The sequence below is a fragment of the Antennarius striatus genome, chromosome 6, assembly GCF_040054535.1.
Source record: "Antennarius striatus isolate MH-2024 chromosome 6, ASM4005453v1, whole genome shotgun sequence".
NCBI lineage: Eukaryota > Metazoa > Chordata > Actinopteri > Lophiiformes > Antennariidae > Antennarius > Antennarius striatus.
Window position 1 is genome coordinate 13,214,640 of NC_090781.1, and position 19,191 is coordinate 13,233,830.

Consider the following 19,191-nt stretch of genomic DNA (forward strand, 5'->3'; position numbering starts at 1 on the left):
TTGTACACTCAGAAACCAGATAAGATAGAAAGACGAGGGAGAAGGCCAGTGCGAGTAAGACCATATGCATTAGCTTTGGATCTATGGTCTTACTTACACTGGACTTCTCCATATGCACTAGTCTATTCACTAGTCAGGTACTTTCAGTGTACCCTTACCTACCCTGAAAGTAGATCAGGGTAAGGATGTCTCTGACTGCTTTGGTTCTAGTTTTGTTTCAGTTTAAAGTCATGAATATTATTGTATTATGTTGTTATATTGTCTTTCATGTTTTCCTGTGATAAACTGATAACTGGACATACCCATGTCACAACCAAAGTTAGCTGTTATTAAAAATAAATTCTTTTGACTGTTGAAATAATTAACTAAATATTTTAGGTCATGTAGAACCACATACAGTACATGATATTGAGAATATGTTTTACAAATGTAAAAATATCTTATTTTTACATTTGTATAATTTCCAGGAATCCTTTTTCACTACATGTTTGTAAAATTCCAGCAGGATTGACGCAAAACAAATCTGGCAGTATTCCAGATCACTCCCCAAACTAGTGCTGAGAGAAGCTGTTTCAGTTGGCAGCTGGTTCCAAATCCATCAAATCTCTCAGCCCAACGTGTGTCCAAAAGCTACCAAGAGGGAACTGTCTTCTACATGCCTATTAGGCTGGAAACAAACTGCTGAACACCGGTGCCTGGTAGCTTCCCGATTCCTTCTTGCTCTGCTTCAAGGAAAAATGAATGCTGCTGGGTTGAGCAGAAATAAACCCTCTGCAGGCTTACTGCCATCTGGTTCAGCTCAGCATTCACTGAGAGAAAACTGCTATAGGATTTATTCTCATGCCCTTTCACTGAGCCTTTAATAAAAAAATCCTATTTTTGCTTTAAAGCCTGTCCAGGATTTCTATATTGTGAAGTGTGTCTCAAATTTACCCTGGACAACCACTGTGGAAACATTCTCAGCTCAACATGTGGAGAGTGTGTGGATACTCGACTCTGTTGAGCATTGGTGCAGTCAGCTGTTAGAGCCAGACTGGAGCCCTTAATTTTTATACTGTATATAATGCATAGAGCACACACTGCGAAAAACACCGAAAACACTGCCCTCATCAAACACCTGTGGTGAAAATAATGATGTTATTTTTTAGTCCTAACACAAAAAAGCATTAATGTCCCACTGTTCTCAGGTTTTACTTAATGTGCAGCCAATTCTGGCTCTGATAGCAAACTTTTGGAAAAAAATAACTTGTTTTATCTCTTTTCTGAATGGGAATATATACAGTATTACCTTATGTACAAATTACAGGGGATTTCACTGGATGTAGTATGTTATTCATATGCAGACACACAGTTGATCATCACCATTTTTAACAGGTTGAAATGTATATCTGTAACAATGTGGTGTGAGAAACCATTGCAAATGATAAACAGACTTTACATACAGACTAACCATGGAACTTGTTATTTATTTACACTCTTAAATAATATGTAAATAAATAAGTTGTAATGTGTGTGAACTGATGATTTCACATTGGTGTATTGTAACGCCAATGCAAGAAAGATAGAGAGTACAGCAATGTTGTCCACTTATGATGGTTGTGGTTTAAAATTTGATATAAGATTAAACATTTTTTTCTTAAAAGTAGAGCAAGCGTCTCACTCAGCAAAAGTCAAACATATAGCAAAGACAAAAAAGCAGCTGCTGCAACTGAAGAAAAAAGAACAGGAGGGGTTTTTAAAAAAAAAAATCACTATACAGCATTCATTGTATTGTGTAAAGCATAAAAGGTAATTCTGTCGGCAAAGTTATTTGCAAGATAAGGCAGTCAAGGAGAGATCATGTTCAATTTAAGAGCACTTTCATCCCCTCAGTTGTTCTTGTGGGAATGTGGAATCCAACTCTTTGCACAAGCAACTCTGTTCTTGTTTTATTTTTCATATTGTGTGATGTTCGCTATGTTTCTTGTGCAAGAATGTAAGATCAGCCCCAAATCACACCAGAAATATGAATCAATCTGCATAAGTTTGTCATTCATACGGTGAGCAAAATGAAATTTAACTAAGCAAAATGATCAGGCCTCTAGATTCCTCTTAGAGGGTACGCTCCTATCATAAAGCAGTGCATCCCCAAAGGGACTGCAATGCATGCCCTCAGGTTTTGTTTGACATTGTTTTATAATAATCTTTTAATTGTAAACAGCAATCTTCACAGCCAGTCCTCTGCTGAGTGGCAGCAGTGAAGTCTCTAGAGCGAATCACAGATCAGAGGCTCAGATCTGAAGCCAGGCTTGGTGTCTGTGTTCACACAGATTGGCAGGAATTTTTGTGATCTGGATCCCTGCATTGCTTTTAAAATGAGTGTAATGATGCAACTTCATCACCACAACGGATAAAGAAATGCCCCAAAAAGTTTTTTTTTTATTTCAACAAAGTTTGTTAATTGTTGATGCGAATAACTTGTTATGACATTAAAAAAGAGAAAACTCCAAGTTACAGTTCATCAGATGATCACACATTAGTTTTCTTCTTGTTGTAAAGCTGCTGGAAAACACCTGACTACTTCACAGTAAGATAAATATAGCCAGCTTCCTCTCATTGACTGACTTGTGTTCTGAAGGTATGATCAACACAGTAAGGCAGACTAGAGGGTCAGTTGTTATCTTCATAAATCCAAAAAGACAACCTGAGGCACGAGACATTTATAAAACCATCCCAGCTGACTGATTCCATATCCACAACCAACTGACAGCCCTGCTGCTGAAAACCTTTAAAATGACTAGGAGAAATTCAGTAAATTGCATCCTTTAATATTGTGAAGCAGAAGTGCTGATTGTGCACAATGTGGAAGCTGCTCTGGGGGAATCATCAGTAGGAAATATAAATACAGGAGTTGTTATTAATGCTTGGAAAAATAATTATGTGTCATTAAATCCTTACATGTCCACACTGCCAACACTACATTCAAAGCTGCAGCACTAATAACCTTTGCTAGGAAGGATGATTTATTTTTTTAGTTACTGCATGTTTTCAGTATGCATGCACACATTTATTCAAAATAACTTAGGGTGCAATAAAATTGTAATTGTTTTTGTCTATACCTGAATACATTTTTAAAGAATATTTTTTTGGCATTTAATAAGCCAATAATTAATATATTAAAATGGCAATCAAGAGTGAAGAAATATGTTTGCTTGGGTTTTTAAAAAAAATATTATATACTGATTTTAATCCCTGCAGGGAAATTAGTGGCACACTCTAGTTAGTTAAATCATGTATATACAGTATATGTGTGTACAGGCCCTGAACACACAAACACACACAGGGGGCCTGTACGCATGCAGGGGAGGTAGAGTGGAGGGCAGCTCCTATGTTGAGCGCCCAAATGAGCAACTTGTAAGGGGGACAGTGCCTTGCTCAAGGGCACCTCGAACCTGGACCCGTCTTGTTGTGCGGTGACAGCGCTACCCACTGCGCCACCCCAAAATACCTTTTGATTGTTTACAAACTAAACATATATATATAATAAGTCGCCTTTAATATTTCCTTCATATGACATAATTACAAAATTGTACTCCTCATTTGGTTTCTAAGCCACATTTAACAGTCCATATATTGCTGAATAAATAAGAGTTTGATTATGACAGGACTCAAACCTAATTGTATTCATGAAATACACACATTATATTTCTCATTCTTATTTGAATAGTAAGATAAATAAATGTTTCTTGTCCATATGCAACAATTGCTCTGCTTTGTTGATTGCAAGGCACAATCAAGAAGATCTTTCATATTCTATGTGATTTCAAATCCTTTTATTGTTCAGGGTCATCACTGCAAGGACAAATCTGCAGTGAAGCTGTCTGTGTGACATCTGCCCACTCTGGTTTGACTAATTTCTCTGAGCTTTTTCATGGGTTCAGTGGCTTGATGACAGGCAACGTGAATGAACATTATGAATGACTAATTCCTCCCACTCAGTTCTCAGATAACTAGAGAGAGTCTAAAACAGCCACGCCGGTGACCCTCTAACTGGTGTGATGCCACCAAATAATCAACCAAAATGTTGCATATAAAATATAGTAAACACTGATAAGGTAATTATGCAGTCAACAGGCACCATTTCCCAGTGTTTAACTGACCTCATTAAACACAAGCTGCTTATTCTTCAAACAAAATGAACCTGTTGAAATAGAAATGAAAGGCATACTCTGCAAATGTCTCCATGCATATTAAAACTCAACCCTGACGGAATATCAGCTTATTACTGTGTGCTGTCAACCAATTTTCCAGAGGGCTGTTTAATGTTGCATCAGTGGATTTATATTTTGTCGGACTGGAGTGGAGTGTTTTATTTGTGCTGTGTGTGACTGTGTGTGCCACTGCTAACTCCACTAGACTGTAATACACAGGTTTGTGTTCTCTGGGCCCAGGTGATAACCCCCAAACCGGCTAAAGAACAAGCAGAGGTAAATTTTTCTAGTAACATAAAACATCCAGGGAACAATACATTACAGCCCTTCTCTGGCCCAGGCTCAGTGCTGGTTTGTAGTTTGGGGTTTTCTTTCATAGCATTACTGCCTATAAAATCGACTTGGTTGGGATGAATCAGCCCTTGTTCTTCAAAACTAAATATTTCACTCCATCAGAACTTAGCCTTCCGGTCTAGTTTATTAAACAAATGGATTATTTTTTGCTTATGGTTTGTGGAAACCATAGTGTGTGCCGGATAGTCGTCACTGCTCAGACTCTGTGCGCTTGATACTCTTGTCCTTGTGTTCTTGTTCTTTCACGACATGCTGCACAGTTACACATCAACCAATACTCACTTCTCTCCCAATCCTCTACTTTAAGCTATTTCTACTTCAGCCAACATCTTTAACTACTAGTAAATTTGTAGAAGCTGATATGAAGTGGAACTAAAGTTAATATCCTTTATATGCAAAACCATTATTCAAGCACAAACACTTTCTTTTTACGTCACTGTCTTTTTAATCTCTGCAAACCTGACACAATGTGTTATCCTCCTGGAATTAAAAACTTCCTCATTTGAAAAGAGATGCTTCACTTTGATTATATCATCAGCAATAAGCGAAATGCTACTAAATAAATGAATCCTACTAAAACAAGTTAATCAAGTGTATTATTCGGGTTACGGTAACATCTTTTCGATGTAAAAATGCATTCTGCTCATCTTCATTTCTCATGGAATGTGCCAAGCAGTCAACGGCAGCCAAATCTCTTTAAATGGGCATTAAGCTAAAGGTGGGACAACAGCCAGACAGTATTTTGAGAGGCTTTACCATCAAGTTCCTCCACAGAGATGCTGGCCAGCACGTCGCTGTCGCTGTCGGACAGCGAGCGGCTCAGGTAGTTCCCCTTGTAGAGCAGGCCTGCTGTCACATGGTGGAACGGCATCTTCTCCCTGGAGGCAGCGGGCAGACAGTTAGACAGCAGAAACCCACAGCAAGAAGGTGAAGAGATTACTCCCTTAGGTTTGGTATAAGATTCATTAATTTACATGCTCAACAGTTTTCATATGTTTCTAAATAATCAGGAAATTCCCTTTTTACCTGTGAGGTAAATAAATACTTGAAATGAATTAATGTAGAAAAGAAAACTGCAATGTAAACAACTCACTGCAACAGACACCTGTCTGGGCTTGTTTGTTCCTCTGGTGAATCTACAAACACATTAGTGTTCAAGGTCCACAGCAGAAACATGATCGATAAAGAAGTAGAACTCATTCACTAAATGAGATGTCACACAGTGAACGGAGCTCATAGCAGGACATAAATACAATGTGTGTGTGTGTGTGTGTGTGTGTGTGTGTGTGTGTGTGTGTGTGTGTGTGTGTGTGTGTGTGTGTGTGTGTGTGTGTGTGTGTGTGTGTGTGTGTGTGTGTGTGTGTGTGTGTGTGTGTGTGTGTGTGTGTGTGTGTGTGTGTGTGTGTGTGTGTGTGTGTGTGTGTGATTTTTGTGAGAGAGAATAAAATGTTCAGAATGAGCTCAGACATTACGCAAAGAGCAGTGTATACGTTTTGGGATGCTCTGAAGTTCTGGACTTCTCAACCTGCTTCTAATTTTACATCAAATTTCTGCAATGTCATGAAAGTTTCAGCTACTACATTTTTGCAAAACAAAAAAACATTTTGCAAACAAATCTCCTGAAATGTATATAATGTTCAGCTGCTGTTTCAGGTTAGCAATCAAATTCATCAATATGGGCTATCACTGGAGAATGCATCAATCTAGAAGTGAGTCATCCTGTCTGTCAGACAAAGTTAAGACAGATACAAACCAGCAGAAAGACTTCACAACATGGAAACCCAAATGTTCTCATCAGGTTCATTACCGATACATTAGTAAACATTTATAAATTAGAAAATGGCAATTTATCAGCTGTCACACATATATATATCTTGAACACTATATCTGAGCTCAGTAAATTAATCTAGACTTTTCAATATATAAATAAATATGTTACACTGAGTTACGTGGAGGTTAAGACAATGTCAACAGCTGCAAACGGAATTTATTTTTACATTTTCTTTCATGGAAACATACCATTAAAGAAACTTATAGCGGAATATCTGTCAATAATGATAAATGTACAGGTTTTTGTTCTAGTTTATGCTACCATTCACACTTTTTGGAGGCTTTTATCGCTGTGTCCAGCGCTTACCAATGTGCATGGTTGGAGCTGTCAGCCAGCTGCTACCTCGCAAATTGAAAAGTGGTCCCCACATCTTTCTTGTTTGTCAGTTTAATAAGCATACATATCAAGAAAGCAGAACGCCTGGAGCTTTACGGCCAGCTTGCTTTGCAGGCATTGTCAAGACTTTTTTTCACATCCTCATTCATTAATTATTCAGAAGTCTTTCAGCTGCCATTATGAATATTACGATCATCGCTCTCTGTCCCCTCTCTCTATATTAATGTTACAACCCAAATGGCTGTTAGGTATAATATACAGTTTGAAAAAAGTTGCAAGCTATCCTAGGAATGATTTACAGCATGTACAAATAATTTATCACCATATTTTTCAGTAAATAACTTCTTAAAACAAGAATCTTTTTTTGTTTTTTATCAAAGTGATTTAAGAAATGAAAGGCTGTCATATCAAGCAACTCAAATGTCAGTCATGCATGTGCAGCATGAGCACGCAGGATGACTCAGACTTCCAGTAAGCCTTCTCACGTTTCTGTCCCTTGGATCTGCATTTTTTAATAATTTACACTAATCAGCACCAAGCAGAGAGCGATCATCAGCGAGGACCAGAATACTCTACAGCTGAACGAGAAGTAAACACTCTCCTTTAGTGGCTCTTCCTTTCTAAAAGAATCTTGTTGTGACACATGTGAAAGTTTTCTTTTGTTTGTTTGATATTTTTATTCAAATTATTTGAGTTTTCACTGATGAGCAATTTCAATATTTAAAGTTTGACAGACATATTTATTTTAACAGGTTATAGTTTGCTTGTCAGCACTGACATGTACTGTGTATTTGTTCATTAACACTTTTTTCCACTGGTGTGTTGTCTCAGGATACCATATGATTCATTTATCAAACTAAATACCCTGCAGCAATAATATCTTTACCATAAGTGTCATAAATGCAATGAAAATTATAAATTAAGGAAATTAAGGAATTAATATTTAATTATATTCATTCAAAGAATTCCAAAGAATGCACATCAGTATTGTATTAATCACAGGACATAATGTTTTTATGTTTGCCCTAAATAAATCTGTGTGGTTCATGTGCCGTAATACTTCCACTGATGAAATATTCTGGTAGTTTTGATGTAACTCAGATCTAATGCTTCTGGTTATTTGGAAATTCCTTCTCCAGTGGAATCTTCCCAGCAGCTCAGAGCCTTTCACATCAAATCAAACTGTCCTCTATGATGATTGATGAAACAGACACTTCCATCTATCCTGGTGTGACATCGGAGAAGTAGTCATGTCTAAAAAGTAAAGAGATGTTATGGCACATTAGCAGGATTTACTATTTAATATAAGATTTTACTGTAACATCTCACAGATCATGTTTATGAATGCAGTAGATTAGCTGTGATTGTGTGTTTAAACATTAAAATAACTGCTCTCCAGCCCCCTCGGAAGACAAGGAACGGAGCTGCTTGTCTCCTTCAGCATCATTACACTTGATTAAATTGATTAAGGTCTCAGCTGAGCTAATCTTCCCTTCAGGACCAGAGTGGAATACAGTAATTACTTAATTTAAAAAAGAATCACTGCTGTCTGTGAGACACTGGACCTCGTCGATGTTTATCAAACCTCTATTCTGTATATGCCGTCATGTGTGTATGTATGAATAAATATGTGCGTGATCAAAAGCTACTAACAACTAGAGTGGAAAAATAATTTCAGGGAATTAATAAAGTTGATTCAATCAACTTCAGTTAACTTTTGTTTATAAAGTGCTTAATCACATCAACAGACATTTCGAAGCGCTTTTACAGACGGAGCCCAACAGAACTCAAAGCTCGCAGACATTCTTCTTAGCATAAAGAGGCTGAGCTGTTTTGGAGTTGCATTTAGGATGACCAGAAAAGCTAATTCAAATAAATCACGCATGAACACAATGTTGAAACAAAATCTGATCATGTTTAAGAGAAATTGAATGTGATTTTATCACCTTGAAGACATGAGCTGATGATGTCATCAAAAGCTACTTCCGTTGAGCAGGTTGGTGTGACTCAAAGTACCTTTGAATTAACACATTTGTAAATTCCTGCATCCTGATGTTCTGTTGTATCATGTGCACAGAACATGGACGTGGACTATGATCGACCATCAACAGTTGATTCATCTCTGACAGCCGGGTCACTAGAGCTCAGAATCTATTCTTTCATTTCAACGATCAAGCACACCTGACACACAGAGAGTAAATAAAGTCAACTTCTCTTTCAGTTGTACAGCATCGTCACCCAAATACTTCATATGACACTACTGTTATGAAGCATTCGAAGGCCTTTATAATGCTGATTTATGTAGACAGCACACAGACAGTCATCCTTCTCTTTTAACTTGATGGATTGTAGGGATAAAAGCCTGAACAATGAAGCGTGGAGGATGACAGCTGGGTTTAATGGTGTCTGAAGTCTAATGACGAACTGGATTTCAGAACTGAAAAACATGAAAAGACTTTTACTTTGAATGAATGGACAGAAAAATTCTTGCTCTAGTTTCTTTTAGAAAATTGCAAACTGGAGAAGTTAACAACCATTCTAGGTCTTGTTTCCTTTAGCTAGACAGGCAGATGAACAACAAACCATTAGTCTATCAGTTTTTCCAGCATTATTCAACATTTTTTGTCAAAACTGAACCCAATCACAGCAGAAGATGCTCATCTAAACTGTGCTCACACTGACACACCAAGGATAAGACCAAGATTGCCGACCAGTTAGCACTCTGACCCTGGAGGAAACTCCTCAGGCGTTACCCTGCTGCCAACAAACCTGAGGCACAGAAAGGAACTCTTTACATACTGAGTGTGTGTGTTTGTGTGTGTGTGTGTGTGTGTGTGTGTGTGTTTTGGTGTGATGAAATCCACACCTATTCATTAGATTTAACGGCATACTACAAGCAGACATGAAAGCGCCACTGCCACCTGCTGTAGCGGATGTGAAATTACACTTTATTCTTGTACGGCAGTGAAAATGCTGATATGTTTGTCGTTCATGCTCATTTTTGTCCTAACTACTCACACTATACATTCAAAATATATTTCAATCATGTATAATATAATATAGTATAATAATGGTCTCATTGTTCATTAATTCATTCATTTATCTTCAGTACGCTCTTCTTCCGCTGTCTGCCGGGTTGCTGAAGTATATCTATTCAGGCATAAGGCAGGGGACACTCTGGGCGTGTCTCCAGCACACCGTGGTGGCTTCATCATATAAAAAGTAGTGCTGTCAGGCGATTAAAAAAATTAGTCGAATTAATTATTAATTACAGGATTTGTAATTAATTAATGTAATTAATCGCATTTTAATCTCGTACCTGCTAAAGGCCCCCAAATAAAGAATTTGAATTCTAGGACATTACAAAATTGTAGTGTATGACTAATCAATAGAATACACCAAGAAAAGAAGATTTGAAATCCACATTTTTATTGGTTAAGTGTGCTCGATAAATGAAATTCAAAAGAAAAAAGACCAAGCACATCAGCAAACCAATTAGACGAAGGTGCATTTCTCAAAAATACAATATGAATACAGTTAAATAAAATAAATACAATTCAGAAATAAAATAAGGCTGAGTCTCAAATAGGCACATAAGCAGACTCTCAATCAAAATTAATACTAAAGCTGACTCAATACAACACTTCAAAATGAATAGTATAACATGCCTCTAAATAAGGCATCATCAATAGTAAGATGCCAACAGGCTTTTCCTTTAAAAGGGTAAGCTAACGTTCAACTCTGTGTCCTTGACATGTTTTGCATTTAAATGATACGTTAGGCTGGAGCTGCTGAAAATTCTTTTTTACAAAAGGTACAAATAATAATAATAATAATAATAATAATAATAGTAATAATAATAATAACAATAGTAATAGTAATAATAATAATAATAATAATGATAATAGTAAAATAATAATAATAATAACAATAATAATAATGATAATAATAGTAAAATAATAATAATAATAATAATAATAATAATAATAATACAATAATAATAATAATAATAATAATAATAATAATAATAATAATAATAATAATAATAATAATAATAATAATAATAATAATGGATTAGATTTATATAGCACTTTTCTGGACACACAAAGACGCTTTACATCGGATCCATTATTCATTCACTCCCCATTCATACTTGGTGATGGTAAGCTACGTGTGTAGCCACAGCTGCCTTGGGGCAGACTGACGGAGGCGTCTACAGCGCAGATTGGCAGCGCAGAATCACTGTGTTTTTGTTGATAGTCCCGTCTTTGTTCTTTTTATAAATAAACTTTCCACCCAAAGGTCCGAGTGGTCTTGCCTCGCTCTCCTGTGTCGCGTCCATCTCTGTTGTCAGTTACAATGCTTTTGACTAGTGGCGCAGGTAGGAAGTGACGCCACTGCAGCCTACGGGTCCCTCAATGGGCCAAATTTAAAATGCTTACACATTGACTTGCCACTCACGATTAATTGCATTAATTTTTATAGCGCGTTAATTTGCAGCATAATTAATTAATCTAATTAACGCATTAAAGCTACAGCCCTAATAAAAAGTAAACTATATGGAATTCCTACTTTTTATAAACATCAAATGTACATTGCTAGGCCGAACAAACTTTTTGACCCTCGTCTACAATCACAGCACCTAAACATGCGCTGATTCATATGTTCATCTTTACAGGTCAAATGAGCAGCCGGTCTTTACTTCCATGATTTGACAGTTCAACCCACAACCATCCAGAAATACCAGTCCTCATGTCTGAGGACAGCGGCACTTGACAAAATGATCATAACTGCATTCAAAACTTTCTGTATGACAAGCAGGCCAGAGGCAATTTCTCACTTCATACCCTGTAGCAGCCAATCATGATGGGACGACTGGGTACTCGAAGCAGAGCCTCCAGGTAGAAAATCAGCTGTGTGAAAAAGATCATGAAAAACTGACATCCTTGAGAGTTGGTCTAAAAATCTATGTTGACAAAATACACCAGTAGATGAAGTATGCAACATTACCAGTGAGATGGAAAAGAATAACTACTCATTTCTAACATCAAAAGAAAGGTGAGCTTCTCTTTCTAGATAAACACACACTGCATTACTGGCCTCCAGTTCATTTCTTTGGATCACATTATCACAGATATACAAGGAAGAAAGGAAAGCACCTTCTCAGGTGTGATCACTTTAACAGAACACCTAAGTATGCAGCAGGAAGCGTTCCATTCTCCACCCTAACAATAACTCATGAGCCTGAGAGTTATAACTCCAAATCAAAAAAAAAAAATTTTTTCACAAGTCACAATCATTTTGAACTCTTACCCTGTTTATAATTGACCTATTATTATTTTAAATTCACTTTAATGTGCGGCACTATTGAAGCTTCTTTAGACGTTTGAGTGAACACTAACTAACTAACTGACCAGTCGCACAATATCGACCAACAGTCAAGTAGAGGAGAAACTTCAACTATATTAGGCTTTCCATCTAGTAAAATGATTAGGATGGATGAATACCCAATTACATTTTCAACCAGTTCCTAAGGAGTGCTGTATAAAACGGCATAAGACAAGTCATACAACACAGAAAACTAATTTAACTTGTGAATTAAAATATGTCCCACGTAGTTTTCATACAATAGTGTGACAAAGTTCTGGGTCTGATCGTGATCTCCTCTATTTTGTGTGAATCTCCATCTAAACTGCATCAGACCTTTAACCAAAATATAAATAAAACTATAAGGAAACCTCAATAAACACAACAAACTTGGACAAAGCCACTAAAAGGTATCAGTTTAGTTCATTGTGAGCCAATTAGAGTTGGTGTCACTCTTGCACGTTGAATCATTGTCATCCTGCATGACCCAGCAGAACTTCAGCTTCAGTTCACAGACTGATAACCTGACAACCTCTTTCAGGATTTTCTGGTACGGAGCATAATTCTCCTTATCGTTTTTATGGAGTCTTCCTGGCCCTGAAGCAGCAAAGCATCCCCACAACATTACACTGATAACTCCATCATTGACCACTGGGATAAAGTCTCTTTTGTGAATACTGTTTGGTTTATACCAGATATAACGAAACCCCTATCTTCCAAATACATCAACTAATGACTCATCACTTTAGAGGATATTCTGCACAGATCTCTGAGCTTCACTAAGGTGAGTCGTGCTGTGATTCAGACTGTTTTGGGTTAGCAATGCCTTTCTCTTCACCACAGATGTTGTTTCTGTGTGTCTTTTCTATGGTGGAGCCAGGAACACTGACCTTTATTGAGATGAGAGTTGTCTGCAGCTGTTTGGATGTTTTGTTTGTGATCTTTTGAGACTTCTTTGCAGTTGTTGAAATTTTTGAAGGTCAGCCACTTCTGGACAGTTTAACTGTTGTTCTAATACTCCATTTATAAATGATGTGTCTCACTGTGTCACTGTAAAGCACTGTAGTATTCAATAACCTCTTTGGTTCAATAAAAAAAATATTTTTTTACTGTTTCCTCAGGTTGCCTTTGTTACATGTTATTTGAAGACATTTAGATACACACACAAACATCAGACACCCGAAGCTGTAACAGCGCTGTAATAAGCTGAAAACAATCATAGACAAATCACATGGCTAAACCTTCTATGAAAGCATTTTACGCTTGAATGGGTTTTCGGTGCTATGGACTGTGCAGAAGAGAAACATTACATGCATTAAAAGGCAGTGATCTGAGACAATTCATCAAGCATTCAGAGCAAAAGCAGGAGCCAGATGTTTGTTATTCAAACTGAGAAAAAAAAGAAAGGACTGTCCCAAAGAAGTATTACATCTCTGCATGTATTACCAGCATGCTTCCTGCAGCAACTGATTCTCTTTCTGTCTGTCTCTCTCAGGCTGATTCTTACCCACACTGCTGGCTTTGACTGTAAGCTGGATCCTGCAGTGGAACAGGCTCCCTCGCTGGACTCTCCATCACGTCCATCGGCTCGTCTCTTAGGAACGGGTTGCCTGGCAAGTCTCCATTTACCTCTGAGTGCTTCCCCGGCGGTGGCATACCGGTGGGCTCCACTGTATGTGGATCAGGCTCTGTGACCTCCTCCTCCATCAGACTCTTAGATGCAGTGGTGCCTCTAGCAGCATTGGCAGACTGCCTGTGCACAAACCACCGAGCCTGACTGCCGCCACCAATTGGGCTTGTCTCAGAGCGGGGGCATCAGTTCCAAGAAAGCCGTTGTAAATGTTTGAGCAGCGAGAGATGCAGGTAAGACAGCTCCTCTCATGCTCCACTCCTTGGTACCTCACTCTTTCCCTCCCTCCCTTCCTCTCCCTGACTCCCCCCTTCCTCTCTCAGTCACTGTACAATGCAAACATTCCTGCACATGGGGAGACAGAGTGGGCTCATTAGTGAGTCCCAATGACAGACTAAGCCCTACCTTCCAGTCTGCCTGCAGCTGTGCTCACAAAACACACATAGGAGAGAAGAGAGAAAAGACAGCAGCAGAGAGTGACAGAGAAAGAGACAAACAGGTGTAATAAAATCAAGAGTGACAGACCAACAGGAGCTGACAGGAGAGAATGACTGATGGGGTGAAAGAACAAGACTGAGAGTGCGTACCCAGGAAGCGGCGCACACATGGACAAAGCCTTCACATTACAGACAATTCTGCTTAGACTGCGTTCTGCAGGTTAGCACGGTGTGCCGTAAAAGCGCGTCATACGACAGGGACACTTCTTAAGGAGAGCGCGCCATGCGTCACGGAGTGCGCCACCGCGTGGAACAAGAACGCGCGTCGCGCTTTGCGCCCCAAGAGGAAAGTGCTTGTGGTGGTGGTGGTGTGCGTATGGTGGGGGGCGAGGGGCCAGCAGACTATGGGGGCCACGAGGAGCCCCTTCACAGCTCCACGCGCACGCATACGCACACACACGTCTGTGAGCTGCTCGTCCTGAGGGTGACAGAAATTCATCTCACAGCTCCGATCGTCACCAACACGCGTTAGTGTCCGTGTTCTGTTTGAGAGACATTCTGCTGCGAATTCTGTTCATGTCATGGCGAGTGGGAGAAAAACGATGCTTAAGATTTTCTCAAGAGCTCCAGTTTGCCTCTGAAAGCAGCGTGTGGTGTGTTGGACATGCGGGACATTTCATAACCATTTATCTTAATCATGTCGCTGGTTAATAAATAATAATAATAAATAATAAATAAATAAATAATAATAATAATAATAATAAACACACTTCACATAGCTCAGAACACGTATTGATGCATTTTTTTGACCCGTGATAATGATGTGGTATAATGTGAATTTTACTCTTTTTAAAATCCTACTTCTCTCCCGTGTTCTTCTCAGTTTTAATCATCTCTCCAGACAGTAAAAGAAAGACATTTCTATCAGACTCCCCTGACAGCACATCCACAAAACCAATCCAAACGAGGACATCTCACCACAAACATCACTAGGCGGTAATAACAAGGATTCTAATTTACCCCAGGGGTCAATTTATTGTCTAATTTCCCCCAACTTACCTATGAGGTTGCTTAGTGCCTGGAGGTGATCAGTCAAATCCGCAGATCGATGCCCACAGAAGGATCCAGTTTGAGACTTGAGTTGGACTCCTCAATCAGCCTCGTTGATCGATCCGGGGTGTTTGTTGAGTGGACAAAGATTTTACTCCTTTATTTTCGGAATGCAGCGCAGTCATTTCTTTCCATCGTGAAAAAACAAACAAACACAAAAACCGACAAGTCACACCGTTCGGGTCGGTTCTTATTCTTTGAATATGAAGACCAGCAGCAGCGCTCCGAGAAACCGAGTTACACTTTTCACCGAACTGAATGAATGTGCTGTAATTTCTTCTCTCACTCAGCTTTGTTTCGGTAAATATTGAAGATAAGTGATCTCTAGTCAAAGGGAGACGTTTGCTGTTACCGTACTTGGCCGTAAGGTGAGATTCCGTGGGGACATCCAGACACACACAGGTGCGCAGCGCCGAGGATATTGATGGGAGCAGCCCGGAGTCTGAAGGGGACGCTCCAATCAAACCGATGCGCGTCCAAAGGAGCGCAGGGATTGGCTGTTCTTACTCTGTGCGGGGTTATTGTGTCATTTCATCCCGGGGAGAGTCAGAGTACCGTTTTAATTGTCAAAGAAACCAAAACTATATGTCAGATGGCAACATAAAATGTATTACCATTAGACACAATAACACAACTCTTAAGCATGGCTCTTAAATAGTTTATCTTTACAATACAAATAAAACACATTTGAAGAAAGGGGTGTTTTGTTCATTTGCTCTTCTTTTTCAGCGTGATGTGACTCAATTTGGTTCAATTACATATTATAGTAGAAGAAAACCCAGTTTGTGTGGTTCCTACCCCAGATAGTTCAGAAGACTGATTTCCAACAGAGCCAGAAACAAGCATGATGAGATGGAGAAGCCACTATTTCTGTGATGAAAGACAGAATAAATCAGAATGGCTCACTGACAGACCTCAGGTCTGTGCTTTCCTTATGATGACATGGTTTGTTCTGAAGCTGGAGACATTAGGTGATGAGCTTGTGAGAGAGCAGAGGCAGAGGTAGTAAATACAGCTGGCAGTAACTCAGCCAATTGGTATAGATGTACCACAAGTTTACAGACCTTGACGACCTGTAGAAGGCAGAAAAGGAAAGTCCCATTGAGATCAAGATTTTCCTTCCTGGGAATCCTGCACTATGATGCACAAGCAGTCTAAATTAATACTCCGAAAGTAGAACTAAAAGAAGAGAGATAAACAGGACATAGTGTCCCTCACAGGTCAGTTATCCAAAACGGTGACATGTCTCCTTTAGGACAGAATGCAAAAGTTTGTGTCAGCTGAATTTACAGAAAAACACATCTGTGACCAGATTATATAAAACATGGCTAAAACAGTTCCTGAGTGGTTAGATACATGTGATTAAAAAAAAAAGAAGAAAAATCAATGTTTCTGTGCTACACTTGAGCACTGGGTGTGAGGCAAATCAATCATTTATGACATTTTGTCTCAGTCTTATAGTCTTCATGCATCCAAATCTGAAGAGAGATACATTAGTAAAAACACCACTCCCCTGATTGATAAGCTCCATTATGTGTGTGTGATAAATATTTTAGGTTGGAACAACCTGTGAGTGTATAAAATCATTTATCTTTATATAAGTTTAGTGTACATTGATAAAAACTCTGGAGAGGACTATTTATTAAATGGTTGATACTTTTATTCTGGATTCGATTGTATCTTAATGTAAAATATTATCTATGCAAAATGCTTTCCATTGGCCTTTACCCCCCACCCCATGCAGTTTTATGGTAATCCATCAAGAAGTATATGAAATAAAGAAGAAAAAATGGCTTGAATCTGCTCCCCTATCTAGATCACAATGAAACTGAATGTTTCATTCATTCATTCATTCATTCATTCATTCATTCATTCATTCATTCATTCATTCATTCATTCATTTTCTGCCGATTCATCTGCTGTAGCGGGTCACGGGGGAGCTGGAGCCTATCTAAGCTGGCATAGGGCATGGGGCGGGAGACACTCCGGGCACGACGCCACACACAAAGACAGACAACCATGCAAACACACACACACTCCATAAAAATCACTCTATTATTTTTATGTGATGCTAACTGTCAAACAAATAAACAACCTAATGATCAAACAGACGCCACCGAGAACAAAATGAACATATATAGAATGAACATAACCAAATTCAAATAAGGAGACACTACTGCAGAGGAACTCCGCAGTAATCAACAACGTGAATTCGGCAGCGGTTTTATCAGGTGTGGGTGTAACGTGTGTCTCTGTTCGTGTTCTGTTCCTGTCATAGACATGTCATGCGTGTGCAGATACAAACATGTCATGTGTCCCGTCTCATTGGCGCTCTGCTCCCGCACCAGTTCATCCTCTGAAAGCTCCTCAACATGAGGTGTGTGTGCACTAGTGTGACTGACTGCAAGTCTGAGCAATGTATGGTGTGTATGTGTGTGTGTGTGTGTGTGTGTGTGTGTGTGTGTGTGTGTGTGTGTGTGTGTGTGTGTGTGTGTGTGTGTGTGTGTGCTCAGTGTGTTCGTGATGAAATGAGTCACACAGTTTCTGTTTCTGTGGTTTTGTGAAACTTCTTCAGAAGAGTCTCTGATGAGTCAATATGTCTGTTATCATGTGCTGTAATGAAATTATTTAAGTCCCCACTGATGCGTCTGACAGCTGCTGTGGACAAAAGCCACTGGCTGTCTGGTGTCTTTGCAGGGGGCAAATAGAGGGAATGCTTTTAATTGACCCGACACCACTGTGAAACATTTCTATGCACTAAATGTTCAATGATTTTAGGAGGAGCTGTGACCTTCTTGTATTGTCTAAAATAACATTAAGCCTTGGAGGCAAAGTCACACTAGCTGGTAATTATTTCTAATTCAGTTGATCCTTTCCTTTATTTGTTCTTCTAGTCAAATCATCAGCTAACATGTCAATACCGTATACTAGTTTACAGAACTAAGGATGATTCCTTCCAAAGCATGCAGTGGTGAAAGGAAGGGAGCATCTATGACCGTGCACTAATCCCTCTTTGATGGTTCAAGAGATTCACACCCAACAGTCAATATCAGATTCTCCTCAGAGCAGAAGGATTGGTTCCTTTATGAGCAGCTCTAAATTTACCATTTCATGATGATAAAATTATAAAAACTGCACGTGAATGCAATGTAAGCATGAATGAGCAAACACCAGTAATTACACCAGACCCTGCAGAATTTTTAAGGTGCTGAACATGCTTAAGAGGAGGTAAGGTAAGGTAAGGTAAGTTGTTAATCCATTACCTGCAGCTGCCTTGTTCCTGACAGAAGAGCCTGCTGTCAATACAAAGCGCTCCACTTCACGTTTACCTGTCAGCAGACAAGGCCTGAGACTGGGGCTGGCATGTCCCGTGTGCTCTCCTTGAATATAGATGGGCACATTTGAATAATTCAGCAAAGTTTTATGTTTGTGTGGGATTACCATACACCCATAAGGAATAACAACATCATATTAATTTACAAAACGTTGAACAAAGCTCTTTACAAACTACAGCAGTCTATAACGGTGCAAGAAAAATCTTGTTGGATTGTAAATTAGAAAGAAAAGTAAAGAGAAGTAGAGAATATGCAGAGGGATATCTTGATATTATCTTTTTATTATGTAATAAAATATACAAAGGCTTCTCGCCTAACATTTCAGTGAGCCCACAATCCAGTTTGAAAGCGGATGTTCCAGAGCAAACACTTCAGAGTTACGTAAGTTATTTGTATTTGAGGACTAAGTCTATTTTAATCTTTCCTTGGCCACAAGGACATTCTGCTAAATTGATAGAAGTAGCCTTAAGGTCTTAAAATGGACTCAGAATTCATTCTGAGTGACTTCAACAGAAAACCATTTCTATATTATGCATAATTTATCCTAACCAGTGCCTGGCACAGGAATAATGGAGTGATATTTAAAATCCCAACACAATAA

At 38.8% G+C, this 19,191-nt stretch overlaps 1 protein-coding gene across 1 annotated transcript in view; it reads right to left on the bottom strand.

The window, feature by feature from the left end:
- caln1 (calneuron 1) overlaps nucleotides 1–13,704 on the bottom strand; it is a 44,716-nt gene extending 31,012 nt beyond the window's left edge. The window contains exons 1-2 of the mRNA XM_068317982.1: nucleotides 13,586–13,704; nucleotides 5,301–5,422 (exon numbers count right to left, since the gene is read on the bottom strand). Of these exons, the coding sequence (XP_068174083.1) occupies nucleotides 5,301–5,422; nucleotides 13,586–13,662 (199 nt within the window). The 5' untranslated portion in view covers nucleotides 13,663–13,704. The remainder of the gene's footprint in view (nucleotides 1–5,300; nucleotides 5,423–13,585) is intronic.
- Between the last annotated feature and the right edge of the window lie 5,487 nt (nucleotides 13,705–19,191).